We start from the raw sequence: 25,383 nt of genomic DNA, 5'->3' as shown, positions 1-25,383 counted from the left end.
GGCTGGAAAGCGTCACAAGTTGTCACAGGCGCTTATTTAGCCAGTCTGCCTGTGATTGTCGATTATGTTACTATTCTTGCCCTGGACTAGCACGGTCTTAATCACAAAGTCACTAAACGCTTGTGCTTGATTGAGAGACACTGTATTCGGTGCAGAACATAGTTTTTTTTCCTGCTCTGGACACATCTTAGGATGAGCGAAATGAGTCGTGACAATAAATTTGAGGGATGTATTTTTGCCCGCAAAATTGTATTTAATTACAATTGTATTTGGAATACCCACGTTTTAGTATTCAAATACACACGTAAAATACATTGCCCGATTTGTAATTAAATACAAATGCAAAATACACAAAGTATTTGAAATACATATTTCAAATACTTTTATTTGAAATACTGCCCATCCCTGCGAAAAAAAACCTTGCCACCGTTTTACTGGTTCCCGACCTGCCAGATTTTTGTCAAAAGTAAGCAAACGTAAAACAATGAATTGCAAGCGTCCCGGCTGGTGCCTCTGTCATGCAATCATGTTTGCATGAACGTGAGGCAACTTCGGCAGACTTGCAGTTGCACGTGCTTCGTCGCGCGAGCGGAGACGTCACTCGGCTCCATCACCAACTGATTCCAAAAATTTTATGCAAAATGTAACTGTCAAGCATACGACAAAAAAACAGTTCAGTGGCGCGTGCTTGCCAGGCCGGCAAACAAGGCACAAGCTAAACACGCACGCACGCACACACGCACACGCGCGCACACGCACACACACACACATCAACGTAAGACATCTCATGTCTTACGTTGATGTAAGACAACGTAAGACATCTCATGACATCAACGTAAGACATCTCTGATCTCATCAACGTAAGACATGGCAAGCCAGGGTCAAAAAGTTCTGGTAGCGCTTTGAGCAATGAATGAACTCGAAAGAAACAAGCGCGCTGTGCAAGTTCAGCGTGCAGACATTGCCTTGTTTGCTTTAGCTCACTTCTCTTCACCAACTTCCTTTCGCGGCAGATTTTTTACGTATCGGGGTCCCACTCGAAAGAAAGCCCACCGACAGAAACCTTGGTAATCAATACTTCGATGCAGCAGTCTTTGAGTTAAAGAGGGATTTTTGTAGTAACGTAGGATTTAAACAAGAACAGGAATGTTGTGAACATGCGGCAGTATTTTGTTTCATCTTAGAAAGCGCCATATCTCCAGTGACGTGGGGACGGCAACACCCGACGTCACGCGACCACGGTGACTGGAAGGCAGTACCCAAATATAGCTTTCCGCGACCATTGCTTTAGGAGCGAGTGCTTTAGCTCACAAAATAATTCCCGCCGCGCAAAAACGTGGTTTTGTTTCCCAGGATGACGGCATGGCTGGAACCCGGCACACTAACGTCGGAGCTTTCGCAAGCACTCGCATCTATCGTTGAAAATATTTGAAAAAAAGATGCGAAAGGAGACCCGCGAGACGACAAGGGCCGTGTTCCAAAATTTACTCAATCTTACTCCAGGGTAAAGGTTTTGTACCTTGGCGTTTCAAAACCTACCCGCGTCCAGCCCTTTTCAATCTGTGTTGTCACGTGACACGACCTGCCGGAGTGACTGGGACTCATTTGAGTAAGATTTGGAACACAGCCAAGAGCGCGAAACACGAGACAGCGAGAAAACCATGCAAGACCAGATGGACGATTGATGCGGGAGGCACTCACTTGATCGAATGACGTTTTAGCAAACGCCCACGTTTCATCGAATGACACTTTAGCGAATAGTCGGACGCCGCGAAGAGGCGTTTTCGGGTGGGCCAAGTGAGTTCATATTTTTGTAATGAGTTGCCGCAGACTGTCGCCGCGAAGCGGCGTAAAGCGCAGCGCGACGGATGGGTTAACGCGCGCCCCCGTTATTCGCTAAAACGACCATTCGCTCAAATGTCGCCGTTCGCTAAAATGTCATTCGCTCTTGTGATATGGACCCGATTGATGCAGGGTACTTTGTCGGGCAGTCGCTTGCACCACATAACACACGCATGCTCAAATAAGGTACTCAGTTTAGTTTCGGCTTTAAATTGGTTTTTTGGCGCAGGCTACCCATATTTTGGCAAAATGTAGCAGGGTGTAGCAAGGTTAGCCCCTTGGCACAGTTTGGCACAGCGATCGCATCACTGCACTCTGCCAACCATCTTTGAATGTAAAAAGGCAATTCAGCGCCTTAAAAGGCACACGCAAAGAGGAGACGAAACTAGGAAGAAATTTTAGGTCGACTGTTCTAGAAAAAAGCTATTGCGTTATTGGAATTGTGCAGTGTAGTGGAAAAGTCATGATCATGTAGCCAAATAGCGGGTTTCCACTGGCTCTTTTGTGTTAACCGCCTTATATAAGTGTTTTAGTTTTGGTTTCTTATTTTGCTGAAGTGACCATATTTCCCTGACTGACTCCGCTAGCCAAGATTGTTTTCTTTTGCTTTTAATCTACTCTGCTACCCAATCACTTGGGGAAGGAGGGCTGGCTCTAATAAGTGGTCATGCAATTCACCATGCGACTTTCACGTTGCAACTTGTTTTAGCATGAACTTTTTTTTTACAGTTTCTGATATTTAAGGTCACGTATTCTTAAACATAAACAGACATTTTGTTGCATTTTCCTTCCATATGTACAGTCGGGGACAAAAGTCTCCAGGACACGCGAGCTGCGACTGGAACGCATCGCTCTGCCATCTGCCGGTGGGTTGCCTGGTTTCGAGATCACAGAAAAGCGCATGCGCGTCCTACTGCGCCTGCCAACATGTGCGCTTTCCCGCTCTTCTGCGGCGCGGCGCCTAACTCGGAATCGGGCGCGTGGTAATGCCTCGGAGATAGCGCTTACTGACATGGCACCTATCAAGCAAGAAGTCACGGCAACTCAACTGAGCGATAAGCTCAACTGGTTATAAAGCAAGGTGCGCTGACACGGCGAAATGCGGCGCAATGCCTCAGGTGGTAGGTATCTCGAGCTTCGGAATGTGTAGCAGACGCTTGTCAGCCGCCAGCGCTATCTCCAAGGCGGTACCACGCACCCAATTCCGAGTTAAATGCTGTGCCGCAGAAGAGCGGGAAAACAGACATGGTTTGCAGGCAGAGTAGGACGCGCATGCGCTTTTGTGTGGTCTCGAAACCAGGCGACCTGCCGGCAGATGGCAGAGCAATGCGTTTCAGCCGCAGCTCGCACATCCTGGGGAGTTTTGTTCCCGACTGTACATATTCTCTTCAGGAGCGCTTTTTGGAGATACAAAGCATGTGACATTTTGTTGTGAACTGAGTTCTTTTTTACAAGTTACACAGTGTTTTCTGTATAAAGTTTGTGTCATGCAATGGTGTTTAGTGCCGTAGAAATGCAATCGGGCAATGATAATGGTTGGTAGTGGTCTAATGCAGTCAACAAATCTTGGGAGAAGTATGTAAATGTAGAACCCCAGAAAGCTTTCACGAATGCGACATCAAACTGAGGGCTGCCAGGCACACATCTCCGCCTTTTCTAAATCTGTAATGGCGTAATAGTTGGTGGCAAACAAACTAAACGCAGCAGACGGTACCGCTATCACAAGGATGGACCTTCTGCACAGTAATTCGCGTAGTACGCAAGGACATGGGGTGGTGGCAGAACGGCGACCCTGTCTCATCACCCGTCTCATCCCAGGGGAAGCTCTCCGATCGCCCAAAGGCGATTATACTATTCCCTCAAACCACTCCAACCTTGGAGAACGCAGCCTGCACGCTTATGTGTCCAGCAGCTGCCAAGCATGAAGGCTGATGTGTGCCGAATTCTTGTCGTCCGACAACTGTTTTAGGGAGGGTTACGCTAATCCGGCCTGATGCGTCCCATCAATAGTACTTCGTTTATTGTCAATGTTTTATGTTACAATAAGTAGCAGTCAGTACGTTCCTGAGCGTATGAAGCCAGCCATGTCGCGTCAGCGCAAGCGATTCCTCGTGCCTGCCCTTATTACTACAGGGGGTCATTTTTCTCATTTGCCAACGGCTGGAACGCATACTTGTCACGGCGAGGGTCCTCTGGACACGTTCCTTTTTCGAATCCACCGAAAGATTTTAAAAAATTAGAAGCCGACCCCGATCTACAAGAGCAGAAGCCTTGGCGCCTGGCTACTTCTGCAAGCGACACAGCAAACGAGAATCGAGATGGTCCTTTTATGACGTAGTGGTGCGTCACGCGTGACTAGCCAATGGCATGCCGCTGTGGCAATCGCTTCCGTTTTCTTTGCTTTTTTTTCACGTATAGTGATTATTTTGGGTCAAACGGTTGCAATATTTTGACTCGACAGGCACAAACAAGTCAGAATCAACCATTAACTATTTTATTTTCGAAAAGCTCTTCAGATTCCCTTTAAATATGATGCCCAGCTAATAACCTACAGTTTGATAAATAGCAATGCTTAATGCGCCTTGTAGTTCCAGAGAAAAAAAAAATTTTCTGGGAGCACTGAAAATCAGTCTTTTTTACGCGGTAACGAAAGAGTTGAGGCACATTCTCACAGCAGCATCTGCCTCTCTTGGCTGTGTTCCAAACCTTACTTGGGTAGATTCGAGTAACTTTCAGGTTTTCCAAGTGATACAGCGTCGAGTCACCGGCACTTCCGTGCTTTGTGCGATTTCCCTCTACTACGCATTTATACATAGTCATCTTAACTACTGCATATCTTCGTGGGGAAATACTTATCGCACACATTTGTCTCCATTGCAGCACGTCCAAAATCAAGCATTTCGTATCATCACCTTTAGTCACTTTTCATCTGATATTTCTTGGTTTTTCCGCGCTTTTAATATTTTATCTGTTAGCAATTTAAATAAACATACCCTCGGGTTACTTGTGTATAATTTCGTGAACGGCAAACTCGCTCTAACACTTCTTAACGATAATCAGTTTCCACAGCATAAGATAACTCGATTCGCATTTCATCATAACTTGTTATTGCCTAAGCCTAGGACTAACTATGGTAAATTTACCACCAACTTCTCAGCCACGGCTGTGTGGAATTCATTACCTTTAGTCATCAAGCAATCACCATCAATTCACGTGTTTAAGCAGAAACTTCGCATATTTCTTCAGTCCTTTTAGTCATACATTGCTGTCATGACGTCATTGTGCATCTCTCTATTTGATAATTGCCGTTTTGTCTCTCATATTATTGTCATTAGTACTGCATTTCACTTATTCTCAAAATTGATTTGCAATTCCAACTGTTATAACCTTGCTCTGTTTATTCAGTGTTATTTTATTTATAAGTTTATAATTATTATGAGTGTTTAACTTACTGTTATTTTGTTCATTTTATATCACTGCAATTAGTTCTGTGTTTCACTTATTCATGTCATAATTTATTTTCTATTCTGACTGCTGTAAATTTGTTTTATTATTATTGCTACCATTAACAGGAGGTCCCTTTCCAGTCTCTGACTCTGGGACCTCCTTCTGTAATATTTCTAATGTATTTACCTCTGATCTACGCACAATAAAACCTGAAACCTGAAACCTGATACGCGACACGCTTTGAATTGGTTGCCAAGCTTCATGTGAAGCACAGCTGTCCTGACGACTTGCAGTAAATCTTCATATCGTAGTCCACCATAGCGAAAGGGTACTGTATGAATGGGCCTTTATCTAGGAGATGTCAAGCGAGCACACTTGCACATATGGTGGGGGGGTGTGCACAAGGCAAGACATGTGCTTCATTGAAAAAGGGGAGTCGCAAAAGAAACTTTGCATTCTTTTTCCACTGGAGTACTAGCTTTGGTAAGGCTTTCTTTCAGAGACACCATGCACGACGCCCTGTTTGTGTCGTCGATGCATAAAATGTGTACCAAGTTCCTCTATGCAAAATCACCGCGAAGCAATGTACAATACATTATGAGTTCGCACTGGCTTTTTTCTCTTTTTCACCTCAGCTACATCAGTATTCTTTATTATATAGGACTTAGGTGTCTGTACTGTGCCATACTTTGTCAGCTATAATAAACCCTTTCAGAAATTCAGTGCCACCTAGTGGCTCAAATATCAGTCAAAATTTGTGTATGCTAATGACAGATAAAATCTAGCAACTATTCGTCAATGGCAGACATACGAAAGTTATGCTGTTCGCAGTACAGCTCTACTTTTCTCTATTTGTTTCAGTTTCAATGGAGTCAAGAAACTATCACTCTGTACAGGGCACTTACTTGAGTCAATTTCCTGATAATAGTCGCCACTTTTTATTGTCATAAACTGTCTGGGGCTAGGGCGCGTGAATGCCCTTCAGTTTAGGGTGATGCCATTCTTTGCAGTACCTGATGCCACAGCGCTTATTCTCGGGAGAAATACAAAGAAATAGCCGGTAACAAAATGCCGCCGTAGCACTGTCAGTGCCAAGAGATTGCGTCGGGAGACGAACCTTCACGCGCTTCAGAACAAAAAAGAAACAAAAGCATGGGAACAAAATGGCCAGATGTCATCGCCCTAAACAAAGTGCACATGAAAGCACCCTATCTGGGGCGTACCGAAGCCGAGCATTCCAAGGAATCGCATGACACCGTCAAATGCATAACGCACAAAAACTTTTAAGTTTTGTCACGCTGACGTTGAACAATAGAGCGGCTTCACGTCTGGAATGTTCCGGCTCCGCATCGGTGCCAGTCTTCAAATTCTTCCTTCATCAGTCATCAAAAGGCAGCCAACAGCATGTACAGATGAGATATACTTAGATGAAGATAGCTATTGAGGTGGCCAGACTGAATTTCGGAAAGCGTCTATAGGCAAACAGTAACCACCCTGCAATGCCAGTGCCACACAAAAGGTCCTTCCAGATGCGTGATTGCACATGCCAATCGTGGTTCATGGAACATGTGCACAGAAGAAAGAAAGCTATACTCCTTTACTGTGAATGGAAAGCCATAATGTGAGAATAGCCAGCAACTGTTTCTAAATAGGCTTGCAGATACATGTGGTTCCCACAGTATAGCCCAATCTTAATTACAACCACCACAATTGTTTCATACAAAAATAAGGTAAAGATACTCCTCGTATGAATCATGTAAGGACTGTGAAAGGAAACATTTACTCCGGGTTAACCACAGAAAAAAAACGCAAGATTTTCAACTCCCGATACTTTAGCATAAAAATTGCTAACAGCACGAGCCAAGCATAGCGGAACATACCTTTAACTTGTCCCCATTGGTTTCAATGATGTTCTTGACAGTCTCAGAAACAAGGTAGATGGTGCGTTTGTTCTCCTGCTGGCATCGACCCAGAAGCTGGGTATTTGGGAAGCTCTCGTCCACCTTGTAGAAGTCCCTGTAAAAGGTAAGGCCTCACCTAGCTTTGAAAACCTTTAAGGGGAGACACTAGCTAGAGATTTAACTTCTGAACTACTCAAGTGAGCGGAATGAAATTTGCAGGGAATATTTAACATCAGATGTATGTGTATTGTGCAAGCTTTAGCTCTCTAAGACAATTCGACATACCTGCATAAGAAGGTGTGTCACTCTTTGCTAAGAAATCTATGATATGCAAATGAAGCTATAAAGCACCATTTTGACTGCTTGAATATAAAGTGGGGGATGTGAGACTTCGAACTATCTATTTTTTTTTTTATAACTCAAATGTAAATATTTTAGGAAGAGTTATTACCTCAAAATACGGGATGCATATCTGTTCAATGTCAGTTTTTCCCTTAATGAGGACTTCAACTTAAAACAAAAGAAAGTAGATAGCCTGATTCCCCAGTAAATTTCAGTTCAGAAACATTTTGATTGTGGTATCAGAATACTTTTACTACCTTCGAAATGCAGCAAAAGTAGAAATGAAATTTGCAGCAAAAAGTAGAACTCGGAAAAATGCATTCAACCATTGAACTCCTTTACTTTGTTACTGCCTCACAATCTGTCGAAATAATTTTATATCAATGTAATTATTTGGCGTATGGTTACCAAATTTAGTGTAAGGGTGTATAATTAGTTTCTAAAAAGAAAACCTCAAATTTGAACAATTTAAAAAAAAAATTTAATATTTAGGCTTATATTCCCCTTAAAAAAAATCAATGTATTGACAATCCTTGAGAGTCACCTCACTGTCTTCCAGATCTCATCGTCTTCAGTTAGGAACACAAAGGGGTCTTCCTTGTAGCCTTGGATTCTTCGCTTCTTTCTTGGAGCTACACTGGACCAGTTAAGAACAAGAATATCTACTGTTTATGAAAGTTCTTTCTAGAAATATTTTCTCCAGAATAAAAACCAATGTTCTTACATTTTTTCTTGTCTGACAGTTTGATTTTCTTCTTCACCTAAAAAATGTAACACTTTATTGCGACATTTACCCTTTGATACCAAGAACATTTCATGGCAAAAATGCTTACCATTTTCTTCAGCAAGTGTCGTTGGCTTGGCTCTGTTCTGCGATTCCCAGGGCAATTTTGATCCAGTCTTTTTGAGTACAGCAACAAAGAACCCTCCAGTGTCTTGCTGGTGTGGTAGTATCCTGACACTGTAAACCAAGGTAAATATGCAGTTCACCATGTATTTTAGAAAGGTATACTGAAGTGCATATATATTGTGTTATAATTAGTAGAGCATCGTATAGGCCCGAACCGTAATGGCTGTTCAAGTCGCACGCAGATTTCCGGTTTTCAGAATTAGTTGTATCCATGGTCCCGGACATCCCTTTATTTTGGTTTTCAGAACGAGTTTCATCCAGTGTCTCGCATCTCTTTACACAAGGTGCGTTTGACGTGAAACATTCTTTGGCTAGGTGTCCGGCATTTCGTAAAGCTTAAAAGTGAAGCCTGGATAAAAGCGTGGCCGCGAGGCTCGATACTGATTGGTTGACGGGTGGGAGAGGAGGAGCGATGTGCTCGACGAATATTGGTCAACGGGGAGGCGTAGGTGAGGAGAAGCTCCACCACCTGTGCGCACTGAATGAGAGGAGTTCGAGAGTAAGGAAAGTTCTGGAAGATCACCAGGTTCATCACCCCGATTAGCGGTAGTATCGCTTCATTCTAGGAACAACTATCAAGTGTACACATGGTATGCATTAAACTATCTGATGAGGAGCGCCGTGAACTTAGGCGTCTCGCGTCTGGAAACTCGGAGTATCGCTAAATGTTTGTGATGATAGAATGTTTCATGTATGCAACACAATTGCCTAGCAATTTTAAAGCGACAGCTTTATGGGCGACACTTTGCAGAGATTTCAATCTCGTCCGTTGTCGTCCCCGCTATGGAAAAACCCTTCTTTCCGCTCTTGGCGCAAGGCCAGGGAAGTCGGGTTTTCCCGTCCGCTGCACAGCGTGGAAATGGGGAGCCCCGGCATCCCGCCAGTACAACGCAATGAAAGGAGAGTCTTCCGAGTCGTCTGCTTGAAAGACTTGTTTTCAAACATTACTTAAGCGAAATCCCACTTAGCAGTATCCAGTTGCTATGCGTAATGTCGGATGGTTTTAGAAACTTCCACTGTGCTTACCCACTTACTTTACAGATCACCGAACTCTGGTGGCGGTCATCCGTGGCATCCACAACGGCCATGCGAATTAACCACGTTGCACTTCGGTCTTCAGGTATGTGACGGCACCATTCCACCCGCATTATGCGATCGTACTACAGCTATCACTTTTGTTTCTTCGCACATTGTGGGCAAAAATAGACCTTTTAGGCTTCACCGATTTGTTAAAAAAAAAAAAAAAGTGAAAGCTACATTAATGTGGTCTGTGCAGGTGAGTTATACGGACAGGGGGACATTATATAGGGGGCTAATCGTTGCAATACATTGGATAAGTAACTAAAATAGGTTCCTTAAACTTTTTGTTTAGTGATAATAAACATATGGCTTCAATTAGAAACTTGCCAATCGTCATCGAAAACCACTAAATAAGTAAATTTTAGAGAGGTGTGAGACATGCACTGGTGCACTAATGTTACCACTCATGCAGTGGGCACAATGCTGGAGCTGCGAAAACGCAAACGCAGCTGAAAGAGACGGAAAAACCATGCGGGTGTGTTTTCACACCACTAGCCGTGCGCCTGTTGCACGATTGGTAACTTTGGCGCACCACCATGCTCCCCACCCACCCCAAATCTTTTTAAAATGTAGTAATTATTTATGGTTTCTGATTGGAAACATACTTAAGGGGAAACACTACTCCGGAAGGCTAACTTTTGAACCGTTTGTCTTATTTGCATGAAATTTGCAGGGTGTACTCATAGCACTGGACAAGGATGCTGTGGGAATTTTCAACCCTATAAATTTATCCCACGATGAGTTACATAAAAGTTCATAATAAAAAAGAGTGTCTGCTGAGGAAAGCTATCGTTTTGAAAGGGTAATGAAAATGGCCAGTTTTTTTGCTGGCACATACAGCAGAATACTAGCTTCAGACGACTATAAAAATAAATTTCAAAATTTATAAAAATTATTCACAAAAAAAAAATATGGAAAAAATATTTTTTGGTCTACATTTGATTTAAAAGAAATATAAACTTTTCATAACAAAAGAGCATAAAAATGCAGAAAGTAAGTTCACAGTCATGTTCTCCAGAAAATTTCAATATAGAAAAACCAAAATATATCTGCACGCATAACTTGATTATGAAACGATAGCTTCCCGAACTGATATTTGACACTAAAAAGTGAAGCTGAGATAAATGCACTTGAAGTTTCATGATGACGTTTAAAAAAGTTATTTTTGCGTCTTAAATGTCAGAAATTCTTTCCACCAGTGTAGGTGATGTCTTCCTCAAACATCTTCTGATATACTGACATTGCTTTCAGCTATTTTCACTTGTGGATGACGGTGCTACGCAGTGCAGCACACCTCACCAACATATAAAGAATAATTATTTTTGACATCGTTTGTCAGTACACATTGACAAGACTTTGTGAGAGTGTTCTTTGTTATCCATACATGCCAAAACTTTGCAGTTCTGAATATGCATTTTTTTTTAAAAAGGTGCAATTTAACTCCACTCAAAAAGTCGACCCAATGAAAATGGCTGATATCGCTTTAGGGGGTCAAAATATGGTCATACTCAAAATATCACGTCAAACCGACGCCACATTCCTGATTAAAACCAACATTAAAAATGTCCTACCAGCTGGGTTAGCGGTCTGACAGCAGGCGAGCAATGCTGGCACCGGGTGAGGTAGTGAAGCAACACTGAGCAATGGCATAGGTTTCGTCTTATGCTCTCTTACGGACGCCGCGGACGCTTTGTTTCCCGTGGCATTCTGCTGACCAGCAAGAGGTGCTTACCTGTGTTCTCCTATTTTTATTACCATCATGGCTGTTCATTTTAAGTCAAGCATAGCTTCTGCAACCGCGTGGGAAAAAGCAAAGCAGTGCAGCTCACTCATTTGTGTGTCGTGGAGCCGGAGAGACTCGCCAGACTCGCGTTGGTCAATGCCAAGCACGACTTGCAGTGCTGTGGGTTGCACCAACAATCTGGTGCGTAACCCGGAGCTGCGGTTTCACCAGTTCCCAAGGGACCGGAAGAGGCACAAGGTGTGGGTCGGTGACGTTCGCCGGATAAAATTCGAAAGACCGTGGACTCCGAGCTCTAACGCAAAGCTCTGCTCCCAGCACTTTACGCCAGACAGCTACGCACGGGATCTGCGGCTGCTGACTGCTGCGGGTTTCTTCACGAAACACGAGTCTTTGAAGAATGATGCGGTGCCATCGCTGTTCACATACTGTCTGCAAGCTGCTACAGCACGAGTGGCCGGTCGCAGCAGCTAGGTCGCGGCAGCTCTAACTAGCGCACACATAAAGGCAGGTTACCTTTAACAACTTAGACCACTTGTGGATACCATCTGTCCATCTGTCTTCAATTATTTCTGTTTCTCTTGGTTCACGAGCAAGAAACAAACCCAGTCACGCTGCGCCGGCACTGACGTCGTCGTATTATTTATAGCAGTCGGATTCGCTCTTCGGCCGGCAAATTTACAAATACACATTAACACTTACTACACTTGGTGCATATTTACAAAGTTCATCGGTAAAAAAGAAAATGTGCAACTTACCTACTCACCTTTTGTTTTGAAATTCCACGAGCGACTGAGCCGACCGTGTCGGCTCAGAAACGCGGGACGAGATCAATGTCACGCCGTCGACGCACAGCTGATTATCAGTGTTGCCAAGCTGCTCGAGCTGGTAGTTTCGGTTTCGCCGTGCCGCCGAAACGAAACTTAGATACGCGATATCAACAAAGTTATAAACACTACCGAAAAACAAATTATATCTCGTGATTCAGGGTCGCCGACTTCGACTAAACAGATCATTCATAACCCAAAAATCATAAAAATGAAGTGGAATTAAACGACAAATGAAACAGCATGTAAAATATAGAAGACAGGGGAAGTCTTGTGTGCTTCTCTCCAGTCTTCGTTGTTTTGCACGCAGTTTCATTTATTGCTTAAACATGAACCAACTCGCCCACATCGCCACTCTAATGGATGCTATCTTTATCTTCAAGAATTCAAACGCTAATTAACATATTTAAGTTAATTAACCTATTTATTGTGACAATCATTCCCCTATTATATCCCCCTGGCTGCATAACTCACTTAAACAGACCACATTAGAGTAGTTTTCACGGCTTCTTAAAAACAAATCTGTAGTCTTAAAAAAAAAAAAAAACTATGTGATGTATGTGTTGAGAAGAAAACTCACCAGCGCTCCAATTTCAACTGTGCAGCCACCTCAGGAGATGGTGGGAACATCTGAGCTCTGATCTGTGTGTGGTACATCTCGGGCACTTGGTCAAATGAGGTGTACACCGCCATGTCTTTGCTTGACACCTTCCACGTGGTGAGCCCTGGCCTGCTCACGAGTCCAGGCAGACGACCACTGACGTCTACCAGCTCTACTGCCCCTACGAGGACAGACATGCAATGCACAAAGTCAAAACTGCCTCAGTTCCATCTGCCACCCCCTTCGTGGGAACTCTATTGGCATTACAGACTCATAATTTAACTAAAAAACCAACAAAGGTGCTAGAAACTAAACTGTTCTGTCAGTAAAAAGACATAAAATGTCCGCATAACAATTGATGGAGTGCAAGCATCTATTAGTATAGAGAATTCTTCACTTGGGATGAATATTAAAAGAAATTTTGTCAACTTACCTTCACACTGTAACAACAAGCTTGCAACAACAGCTTCATCTTCCAAAGGGTTCAACGAGCATGTAGAGTAGACCAAGATACCACCCTCAGCCAAGAGTTCCAATCCACGACGAGCAATTCGTACTTGCAGACTGTAAAATTCGTCACAAATCTTAAGTTTGAAACTATTAAATGACGTCTTAATGAAGGCTACGGTGATAAGTATGCTTATAACTATTCTAAAGCACAGCTCTTGGGCGTCCGTTTCCAGCTAGAGCGACGTCGCCGTCGGCGTAACCGCGCATTCCATTATGGGACGTTTTCCATAATGGCGTCACGAGGAAAGAGGAGGGGGAGGAGGTGGAAGTGTGGAGGAGGAGGAGAAGGGAGGAGGGGGAGTAGCAGGATGACAAAACATCTACTATCCTAAGCACAACCCTTGGATGGGCCAACGGAGCCAGTCACCGAAGCGAACGCCTTCTTGTATTTTCCCCGAGTCGTCAAAGACTCTGGCAGCTTGCGGTGATGACTCCAGCGGCCGGAATGGAGGAAACGAGAAATGCATCCCAAAGTCATTACCAATTTGGGCACGCGTGCGCATTGGCATTGGCAAGGAGTTTGAGGACAAACCGTTTGTCTCGAAACAACTCACTAAAACTCCCTATTGTGCAATTTTACCATTCTATAACCTAACAAACTGGATAATAAAGCCATTAGTAAAACAATGTCTGTTTATTTATCTATTACACTAACCCCAAGGCCTAGGGGCATTGAAGATGCGGTAAGCATACACTCTGCATACCAAGCGGGCATTATTTTACAATTTTATATGCATTGCCCATGCAATATTCATAATGCCTGCTTTCCAAAGATGACTTGATCACACACAGAAAGAAACCGAGTCCAAAACGGTGCACACACCCATGAATGCTGTTCCCATTGGCAACATTCCATTTCCTCCAGAGGTCGACGTTTTTTCTTAAGGTACCATCACCCCTAAAAGGCAAAAGAATGTACTTTACGCAAACACTTTTACAGAATCTATCAGCTTCCAAACGTGAATACACTCACACTAGCCATCCATGTCGTTACAACTTTACTTTGCACATTTGTTATTGAACTATGTGCCATTATAAGAAACCAAAGTGAATGCAGTGTTTTATGGATTCGAAACGTTAACAACTTCTATCATTGTAACTAAATACACAATTTTGTTGCAAAAAAAAGCCCAGAAACCTAATCTATCAGTGTTACGAGACATTTTTCTTCTAACACGCCATTTAACAAATATCATGCCAGCTAATGTGTCTCATGTTTTTATAGCTTTTTAATTGTGCCTCAAGTGCTTGACAACAGCATAAAAGCCATCGAGGCGGTGCAGCAGCTCAATGCAAAAGCTTGTAAACAATTCGAAGATGTAATACCAGGCACAACAAAAAAATTAAAATGTTTGCAATCCTCAAAAAAATACTAGTCTAAAAAGGATTTCTAAGGGTGGTACTCACGAGCAGGGAACATCACACAAAATTCGGTCATACTTCACCACCTCCTGGGTCCCATCCTAAAAACAAGAAAATGTATAGCATAGTGACTGTAACGGTAAAATGGGTGAAAGAGCTGCTTTAGCAATGCTCATTCTGAGGACATACAAAACATGAATATGATACAATACAAAAGATTTTCATGAGCTCTGTAATTCACTGAAACCTAATTCCTTGTCCAGGAAAAAGTGTGCTGCAAACAATTTAAAATGACCAAGGTGCACGTTGGTGAAGATGCTACAAAAAACATGAAAAAAAAACAAAAAAAAAAACAGAGGGGCAGAAAAAAGAACATCCCAGATATGCGAATGACTAAATTCCATAGAGTTGTTTTTATTCTTTCGTGTGTCTTGCAAACAATTTGCTGAATGGCACTAATTTTATGTTACTGAAGTACTATAGCCTATGTCTTCAGCCAAATGAGAGTACAGTGTGAAGAACAAGGTCTCGAGACCTTCATTGTATTGTAAACGTTACTATTTTTCCAAGCTCGACATTTGCCAACTTGACCAAGGTATATAAAATTTCAGAAGGGCAGAGGAGTAGAGATGGTGAAGCTTAGATAATTGTTTCTTGGATTAGTGTTTTGTATGAAACTTCCAAAATCTGAGACCTTCCCATCATATTCTAGCATACAAGGTGTTCAAACCAACCTTGTTGGTAAGATATATGTTGGGCATGGCAGCTGCATCATGGTTTGTCACGAGGCAGCAGGTGGAATGAAGCCGCTTGGCCTGGTGCACCAGCATGTAACAGCGCTTGTTGTCCACATCATTGGCTACCACCACCCCAGTCGGGATGTTGCTCACGCGGCCATGCAGCATTTCCATCAGTTGGGCTGTCTTGGAGCCAGGAGCTGCACACATGTCCAACACCTGCAATTGGGTGACTTAGGTTAGCAGTGTACATTCTGCAAGAAGCACTGCCAGAGTTATGTTGAAGAACCTTCATAACATCACATACTAATATTATGACAAACAACAGCACTACACTTTTGAGAGTTTACAGTGATGATTTACTAGACTCCCCTTTGTAACGGTGTGGTAACAAACACCACCATGCTGGAGTTATTTATATAGATTTATTATTCTTTCCTAACTTTAGTAATAATAACCGTGAAGATGGGTGCCCCATGCAATTATTTTCCGTATGCCTAATCCACTCCGAATTTGACGTGGGACATGCCCTTCTGTATAGTAATATCCCTGCGTCTATACCACGAACATGTTTACTTCTGGATGAATTGATAAAATAGATGGCTATCCCGAGCCCTCCCTTTGGATCGGGCAACAGCTTGCACCACCTAGCCAGTTTTTTTGTTTGTTTCTTTCTCGAATAAGATTTAAGATATAATAAACCGAAATTAAGGTTTAGTCTTTTCATTTCCCCCCAAATGATCTCTGCTTTGTTTCACTTTATGATGGGCCGCACAGGACGCGAAGAGCCATCCAATCGTAGTAAATCCAATGCCGTGAACATATCATGCGAAGGTCATGTAACACACACACACTATGAGATTGGCCTCAATGGCTTGTAGCGTCTTCTGCGGTCCATCATAAGATGAAAGAGAGTATAGGTGAAACAGTGTAGTGGCAACCACCATGCTCCGTTTACATAGCAAACTCCAATTTTAAAGAAAGGTGCCAGAAAAAACTAAAGTTTTAGCCTGTTAGTGAATAAATCAATACATAGAGGCAAAATTCAGAGAGCAAAGGGAACAATGGCATGAATTGTACGAGCTTGAGCATAAAGCAGTTCAGGGACATGTATGGTTATGCTATCAATTGTCCAGCACAAGCAGATTGCCTCAGGTGGCTCGCTGATGGAGGACTTTCAAGAACCTTCATTTGGTTACAACAGCAGTCTCGCAGCCTATCTATTAATACTCAGATAAAAAGGAAAAACATTCACTCTTCTGGTCCCACCTGTTCTTAAAAGTATGCATGGACAAATTGATAAAATAACTGAATGTAGGTGCTTTTCAATCATAGGTACTCAGTTTGTATAACTTTCCACAATTTTGTTTTTAGATGCACCTTTCCCTTGATGGTTCTACACAAACCACGAACAAAACATGAATTAATAAACTGTTTTCCTCATCAATTCTCAGCAACCCACAAATACAAGGAAATAAAAAAAGTGGTTCAATGCAGATTAAACTGGAGTAACAAGAAGCAAAACTTGCATAGTTAAACATGGAATAAACCTACTGCTTTCAAGACCGGCTATAACGAAGTCAACGGGAACTGGAAATCACTTCGCTATATCCGCTATTTCGTTGCAACCAACTTCGGTTGTAATGAAGTGCAAAAGGGAATGGGAAATCGTGATCACTTCGCTGTAGCCGCTATTTCGTTATAACTAGGGATACGCGTTTTCAGTTTTTATTTTTTCAAAATTCGGCGTACTTTTTTCAGTGTTTATTTTAAAATTCAATTTTCGGTTTTTTTTCAGTGTATATTTATTCCCAAAAAGGATTACCGTTTTTTTTCTGTGAATATGAAAGAAACACCATCGGACACCAGATCAGGTGACCCTTAACCCTTTGCGGTCCGAAATATTTACCAATTCGGCAGCTTTTCCGGTCAGAAACTATATTATGCATATTACTAGTGGACAAAGAAAAAGTGGAGTTGTGTACAAAGGAAACATGAGACGTTTATTTCTGGCGATTATTCTCTCTCCCATGAGTTCTAGCAGAACTTCTTCATTGTGTGGAACCTCTCAAAGCACTCTCCTGGGTGCAGGCCGGGGTTCTTGGAGCACGTCTTGCAGAAAAACACTGTTTCCCTTTGGCCACCTTTTGTCTTGCGGTCACTACAGACAGCGCAGTCCTTGCTGCCACGTCCGTCTAGTTTGTAAATAAAGTGTGGCTTCCCATCCAGTCTTTCCTCGGTATCCGACTGGAATGCCAGACCTCTCTTTTTGGGTCGAACTCGTCGGTCTCCTACAAGCTGGTCAATGAGGTTCCGACGGTAGCGGAGGTGGCGAGACGTTTTTTGTCCCATGCGCGGCCTGCTCCATTTTCATCAAAAGAAAGCTATTCACTATGGACACCTCCAAAATCCAAAAGAACAGCTTCCTCCACCATTTGATGGATTTTCTTGTGAAGCTGTAGCTCGCAATGTAGTGGTCAGCCCTGTCGACTGCCCCCATGTTCTCAGTGTAGTCGCAGATGACAATAGGCTTGTCCAGTGTGAGGGTTTGGCCTCGTGCTTGCCTTGTCACTTGCTTCATGGCGGGATTGTGAGCGGAGCTAACCACAGTGACTTGGCGCTTGTCGTGCCATGCAAGTGCCATGTAGGAGTTTCCCTGCCGATAGACAGCCACATCGCCTTTCTACATTTTTTTCTTTTGTTGTTGCGGCATGTTCTTCCTGCTCGTCATGGCAATCCCGGTCAGCAACACATCCTGGGCAAGACACTCCTCTGCGAGCTGCGGCGACGCGTAGAATCGGTCCGTGTACATGTGATAGCCACTTCCTCCAGAGGCGTGCATGACTTTCTCGAGGAGGTGTAGGACAATCCGGCAGGTGAATGGCAGATCCGGGCGGCAGAGGCTCTCTGTGGTGGTGCTGCCGTAGTACGGTTCAAACGCCGACACGTAACCGGTCGCACAGTCGGCCAGTACGTAGAACATGAGGCCCCACTTTGTCAGCTTCTGGGGGTTATAACACTTGAAGGATATACGACCCTTGAAACCGACAGTGCTCTCATCCACGCGGATCTTTGGTCCAGCCTTGAAATGCTCTCTGCATTTTATGTCGATGTACTTCACAACGTTTCTGACCTTGCTGCCGCGTGTTGGTCAGGTTTGAGAACTTTGACGGTCTGGGGATACGTGCAACATCCAGAAGATTTGTAGAAATCTTGTACGAGAGAAGACCGATGGAAAGAATGGCATCTTGTTCAGGATGTCCTGTCAGAAGTATTCCTTGATGTCGGACTTTGGGTTCAGTGCCATGTTCATCACCACACCAAGGAAGGCTTTGAATTCAGGCACTGTGACATCTTCCCAGCTTTCCCACACTGACTGTTCCGGAAGGGGCTGAGCGTTTGCAATTTTTTCCCATGCATACCTGTTGGTTTTTTGCACAATTTCTTCCATCAGTTTGTCCGTGAAAAACAGCTGAAAGTAGTCCAGTTCAGAGTGGAGATTCGAGATGTGTGCCTGTGCCCCTGGACTGCTGACAGTGAATGGAAGAGCAGGAAAATCGGGAAGGTCTCGAGAGTAAGGAAGGTCCATGTGGTGGAGCGTCTCCACAATTGCCATCTCCTGCAGCGTCTTCGTCCTCATCGGTAAGCTCGCTGTCATTAGAGCTCATTTCTTCTTCTGAAAGAAGAATATAGTTCTCTTCTTCACTGAAATCACCTTCGCTCTCAGCGAATTCGCGCAAAGAGTTTCCGTAAAAAGCACGCAGAGAAAAGGAAGCCATGCAGTCTTGTCAACGCGCGGAGCACGAGCGTTCATCGCGCGAGACGCGGGTTTGAAAAACATTCCATCGCTTATGTAATGTGCTGCCATCTCTGAGAGACGGAGAAAAGCTGCCCAAACGAAGACTTCAAATACCCTCCCATCGATGGCACCACCAAACCGCAAGCGCATGATTTGGCCACGCTTGACGGATTGTTGGGCGACGCCCGACACCTGACCGCAACGGAAGTCCAGTGATGTCGGGCGAGGCCTGACTCATGACCGCAAAGGGTTAAAGCTGTGATATTTGTGATCTCTCAAAGAATAACCGACACATATAAATATGTGGTCTTCGCAACAACTTCCGTCAGGACACACCTCAAAATTGCAGAATTCGCGGGCATAATCTTCAGCGTGCTTCATTTTCCTTCCCATTCTGACGATGTGACCGTCTGAGGTGATGACTGCACAAAAACCAGCAAAATGGCGAAAAAAAAAAATCCATTGTATTTATGTTTTTAACTACAATGAAGTTTGAAAGATGGTGTTAAGATGGCGCACCTCAGAGCCCTGTAGAGAATACATGAGGTTTTTCACCAACTTAAAAACTTCTCACGTAATAACGGCTGCGCGGATCTTCTTGAAAATTTCGGCCTTAAAGACATTGAGTCATTATCGAGACATTAAGCGCAACAAATGTTTCATTATAAATTTAATTATATTCTTAAAAAATTCATAAAAATGGTCAAAATCGGCTAATTCGGCACTCTTGCGTTCGGAGCGAATTTACAAAATTATCTAAATGCAAACATAAGAAGTGTTGCATTTAATGTCTTCTAAATTGATTACGGAATCCAATAATATCCAAATTATTCATGTAAGTCGATCTGTTCCGTAACTACAGCAAATATAAAGAACCAAGGTGTCGGTGCTTGTTTTCGTTGTTTATAAGGTACCTCTCTCTCCCGTGCGGTGTCGCTCTCCACGAAATGCGAAATCGTCCGTTCGGAGATCGGCACAGTGCAAGGTGTTCTTCCGCGGCCAGATTCCGCGCCCGTATCCTGTTTCATTCTGCACGCCGAGGTGTCAGTGTGCGTGTCTTGCTTTCCTGGTTCTCGGTGGGTAGGTCTCCGTGTTTTCGCAAGTGGCAAATTCACCTTGGAGCTATGGGTCGAAGACAACCGTCCTGTGGCAAGCGGACCGCGAAGTGTTCCACAACCTCGCGGTCCGTCAACGCGTTGTGCTTGTTTCTACTTTTTTTTCTTTTAAAAACGGCCTTTTTTTTTTTTGGCGCAAAGTTTTATTTTATTGTTATCCTTCACACAAACGTCCTTCGGCCTTGGAGTCTTGGAAATCGGCGATGAGGCGTGCACAGAGTAGATCGTTCTTTGCCTCCTTTTATTTTTCACGGACGCCCTGTGACCTCCGTACGGTTCGTGGTCACCGCAATCTAAAGCGGGGAAAAACGGGCCGCCTGCTCTGTAGTCAGGGTATTCCTAGGGGAGGGTGATAACGCGCTGTTCTTCTGGAAATTCACATATTGCCCAAAAAGGTGACATGGGTAATGATTAGGGTATGTTTTTTAAGGTGTTTATTCTTGAGCAAAAATCGGTGCATGTTTTTCGGTGCTTATTTTATAATCACCAGTGTATTAATTATGGTTGAACGTCTTGTGATGACGCTAAAAAGCATTGATAACCAAAGAAAAATGCGATAGGACAAGAACATTTCAAATTTCCAATTCTATTCACATATCTCATACGCTCTTCTCGTGGGAGAATCTATCCTGACGAAAAATGCCTAAGTCATTGAGCTGTGAACGCATACTCAGTGTACAATCTTTCGGCCTAGAGAGGTATTGCACACGCTCGAACGCGCTTCACAGCCCAGTAGACGAAGTTGGTGGCACTCAGAAGGCAAGTTTTTGAATGGTCTGTGGTAGGCAAAAGAAACAAATAACAATCAACGCATATCAGTTCTTCAAGCGAAGAGGCGCGTTTTTAAGGTCAATGGTTCCGGACGGCACTAATGTTGTTGGCGTTGTCGTAAGATGACGTCACTTCATACGAGTTGACGTCATGTTACGTGATCACGTGACACAAACACGTCATCTTACATGATCTCGTTAACGAAATGACGTCATCTTACGTGACCACGCTACACGAAATGACGCCATCTTACGTGATCACGTAACACGTCATCTTGTAAGTCAACCTCTCCCCACAGCAGCGCGCTCCGCGCTTCCCGGGCCCGTGCAGTGCTGTAGCCGAAAGCAAGCTCCCTATGGCAAGCGAAAGCTTCTGAAGTCTTACATTGAGAATACTCGCAAGCGACCATCTGTGGAAGCTTCGCAAGTTGAGGTTTTTGTTGAGATCGAGCCATCGTGTTCCATTAACTATTGTTGAAGTTATCGTTCAATAAAGCCCTAAAAAATATGAATGTAGTTGGTGTAGACATCAAGATCTAATCACAAATGCGGTTTGACGTTGTTTAATTAACGTGTATATACAAGTGTAGAAATATATGAGTTAATATAGTAGCTATAATATAGTAAATATATGAGGCTACTGTGTTCTTCAGAGAAGACGATTTTAGGAGCCTGCAGTGTTACCCCAGGTGCAGGATTGAGAGCGTAACCCACGCACTTGAAGAGAAGGGGAAGCTCTCGTGTTGTCGGGACTCTCTTTTATGGGTTTCCACGTTGCGATTGTCCTTCAAAATCAACTGTCATTTATTTCTCGCTTGTGGCTTCCAAGCACTGGAAGCCACGAGCCACAATAGTTTTGCGAAATCAAGGTTTCGCTGAAATGGATAACTCTCACGTACAGTTCGACGCGTAATACCTTTGCTGTATTGACTCGCAAGAGATGCCCCCAACACGGCTGAGTATAGCGGTGCTCCAGACCTAACATCTAAATTTTGTTGCCTTACCTGTTACTATTTCACGCCCATTTTGAGCCATATCAAAATGAAAGCGCATGATGAAATAAAAGTGACGCTCGTTTTCCGCTCAATGGAAATTTCACGCCAGCTCGCTGTCTTTGCTGGTACCTTGAGCGTTTCCAGCAATGCAGAGTTAAAAAAAAAAAAAAAAAGTATGATGGCATCCTTTGCCACACTCATTACTTCTACAACACCGAGCCACCTCGTATCCTTTTTTCTTTCATGGTACTAATTTCTCTCTGCGCATTACGGCTGTTACGACGCTAAGTCTGTCTGCACTTTCGCATTTGAACTTAGGCTCAGATCAGGGACGAACCAGTTTAAATTAGGAAAATATAATTAACACTGTAGCAAAGTAAATCTATCATATCGATCAGAAATACGATTTGGCACATTCCATCTGAACACATATTGTGCACAGCGAATGCAATAGCGAGTCAGCGTGCAAAACGCCACCACACTGCGCTACAATAACATCTAAGCGATTTTTGCATAGCACCGAGCACGGAAAAGAGAAAACAGTTATTCATTCACATAAACGAAGCAAATTTATTTAAAGCCCGGACACTCCGTACGTCCAATCTAACTAAGGTTATCAATAGAATCGACCATGTCATTTGTCGAAACAGATAAGAGACGTTGGCAAAAATGATTAGACTGAATAAGTGAATCTAATGCGCGTATTTTACCAACCGCAGTCGCGCGCCTTCAATACCATTTCCAATTGTCAGTGCGCACCTTGGACACACTTTGGAGAGCAATACATATTTACATCGCCGCCCGAGGTCTCCATTGAACGTGTAGTGCTGACCAAAATAAAATGCTAACCTGACTCTCAATCGCTCGTCGCAAAGGACGATTTCTAAGAGGCGGTACTGTAGGTCACTTGAGATAAAAAAAGAAACAAGCTATAGAAACGAGCATCGTAAAAAAGGGGACCAACATTTTTATTCCTACCTCCGAACAGAAACGAGCGCCACCCACTGCATCACACAGCGCAGAGGCCGGACTCGGCCACCGCGCGTAATATCACTGACGTCCGATGCAATGCACACTGAGCTGACTGACCACAGACATACCAAGCACGCGCGAGGGAGGGAGAAACTTCCTCCGCCGGGAGAACACGGCACATTTCAAGGATCTATTTCACGCAGCGGATAACGCGGGCCTTTTCACACTTCGATACTGGCGCCATCTAGAAGTCGCGCGTTCAACCACGTTACGAGCCGCGCGCCATCTGGTGGCTGAAACGGACGAATAAATAGAGGTAGCGCGCCCTCTTAAGCCTCGATGTCCTCTGAAGTGCAAGAAGCGAAAAACCTTATACTAGCCCACATCTGAACTTTTTTTTCAGGACCGGGAACTTGCCACACTAAGCCCAATCACACAAAGGGCACAGATGTACCGCGAAGGCCACTCCAAGACCTCTTTTGTTGCATGTTGAACCTTCAAAAAGGGCAATCACGAAGACGTCACACAATGTCAAACCTTGCAAACCCCCCTCTCTCTCTCTTTCCCCCCCCCCCTCCCCCACTCACCTGGAAAGGGCCAAAAAAGTTACCTTTTTCGGTTAAAGCTGCATTTTAGAAAACGGATTAGACATTCTTTTATCTGTTTAAACCGAAAACGCCGAACCTACAAACTGACCTTTTTCGGTTAAAACCGAATTTCCGAAAATGGATTCGGCATACTTTTATCGGTTTAAACCGCTTCGAACCCTAGTTATAACCGACTTCGTTATAACTGATCTCGACAGTATATGTAACACAATCTTTAGTATAAACTGAAAAACACTTCACAATGTGCACACAATACTATCATTTAACCTGATTACCATTTTGTAAGTACTGTGAGGAACCTTACGCATTTACAGGTATTTTATTGCTGTCAACATGTATGCAAGTGCTACGGGGTTAATAATCAATATGAGCAACGACTATGAAAAAACTTAGTTCTTTTAATGCAGGCAATCAGAAAGGCCCGAGTAAGCAAAGAACAGTACATACAGAACGCAGCCCCAACTAGCCCAAATATCGCTTTTTCCCAAATGACTCAAAGCACTGTCTTCAAGTCAAAAGCTTCAACAATAAATGTTGAGTTTTCCATGATGGTGTACTAAACACAGAAAGCAAACCTTGTGATGGGGTTTGACATCAAGCAGCAGTGGTGGAAGCATGCTGACTGTTTCTTGGCGTGTGATGTTGCCCTGACCAGAAAGAAAACATTGTCAATTATTTCATTAGATGCCACAGCATTGAAAAAACTCCAAATCACTGTACGGCTCAATTCTCATTCTCTCACTATACTCAAGCAAGCACAGCAAAACCATGAGGAGCAAATCGTTACTGGCACTAGATGAAACCATTTACTAGTTCACTCGTTTTGCTCTAGACAATTTTTGGAGTAGTGGCGACCGACCACAATCATGAGCCAATTATGAACGAACCTATCCTTGTTAATCCTCGGATTATTGAGCAATCCTTAACCACAACCAGTTACACCAGAAGCAAAGTGTACAGAGGGCTTCACTCACTGTTTCTGTCTCAGAGATCAGGAAGCTGTGCAGCCGGGAGTATGCCTCAGATTTTCTGATCATGACACGGGAAAGGTCCAACTGCCATGCCAGTTCGCCAGGATACCTTTGCATGAAAGATAGCGATAAAATAATTAAAGGTCTTTGACACTCCAAAATTAAATTTGTTTATAAGGTGTCAAATGACAGGGGAGAATGTCTTGATATTAATCAAAAGCGGACAAAGCAAATTGTATAAGCCAATATGTCGTTCCCAGCAAAGTGATGTCCTATCATTGCACTCCCACAAGATTTTGTTATTCCTTTCTGGGTTTCTTCCTTCTATTAGTTACTGCAGCAAACAATGTACCATTACATGAGGAGGTACCTACATGAGGAGGTACCTAAAGATAACCAGAATTATAACTTTGCATACTTTGTAGTTATGAATCACGCCGCAAGGTATTGGTAGCGTAGTTTTCTGCGTCAGTCAGCATCAAGTTCCAATCTTGAATACAAATACTTAAAATGTTTTCCAGTTACTTTGGGTACACCCTCATATCTTTGTACTAACTAAACACACAAAGCAAATGAGCAGCCTGTATGACCAACAACCTCATGGGAACTCTTCAACCTTTTGTCTTACCACGGCAGGTTGATTGGCTTTCCAGTTTTCTCTTCATCTCCTCCGACGTTCAAAAGGTTTGTAAAGTACTGGCTTTTAATCACACTCAGCAGGTGCTTCGATTCCCTGAAGAAAATGTGATGGTTTGATTAGTTCCCTGCAAATACTCAAAACCTGAACTACAAAAGGTTGGATGCCAAAATCTGCAACTAGCACGAAATTCAAACGTAAAATCAAACTAAAATG

General features: G+C 43.4%; 1 protein-coding gene across 3 annotated transcripts in view; it reads right to left on the bottom strand.

The window, feature by feature from the left end:
* Positions 1-25,383, bottom strand: part of LOC8026957 (RNA cytosine C(5)-methyltransferase NSUN2) — a 45,980-nt gene that overhangs the window by 14,302 nt on the left and 6,295 nt on the right. For 2 of the 3 annotated variants that reach the window (XM_029984109.3, XM_029984110.4), the window contains 12 exons: positions 25,159-25,263; positions 24,534-24,639; positions 24,135-24,206; positions 15,298-15,519; positions 14,609-14,664; positions 14,025-14,099; positions 13,125-13,255; positions 12,671-12,872; positions 8,366-8,493; positions 8,257-8,293; positions 8,077-8,169; positions 7,170-7,305 (listed from right to left, as the gene is read on the bottom strand). In XM_029984109.3, the coding sequence (XP_029839969.2) occupies positions 7,170-7,305; positions 8,077-8,169; positions 8,257-8,293; positions 8,366-8,493; positions 12,671-12,872; positions 13,125-13,255; positions 14,025-14,099; positions 14,609-14,664; positions 15,298-15,519; positions 24,135-24,206; positions 24,534-24,639; positions 25,159-25,263 (1,363 nt within the window). Of the gene's footprint in view, positions 1-7,169; positions 7,306-8,076; positions 8,170-8,256; positions 8,494-12,670; positions 12,873-13,124; positions 13,256-14,024; positions 14,100-14,608; positions 14,665-15,297; positions 15,520-24,134; positions 24,207-24,533; positions 24,640-25,158; positions 25,264-25,383 lie in introns of all 3 variants that reach the window. The other variant, XM_040503323.1, reaches the window with a different exon arrangement.

Source organism: Ixodes scapularis, unplaced genomic scaffold (genome assembly GCF_016920785.2).
Source record: "Ixodes scapularis isolate PalLabHiFi unplaced genomic scaffold, ASM1692078v2 PGA_scaffold9__187_contigs__length_104089568, whole genome shotgun sequence".
Taxonomy (NCBI): domain Eukaryota; kingdom Metazoa; phylum Arthropoda; class Arachnida; order Ixodida; family Ixodidae; genus Ixodes; species Ixodes scapularis.
Note: the sequence above shows the minus strand (reverse complement) of the source record. Positions and strands in the feature narration are given on the sequence as shown.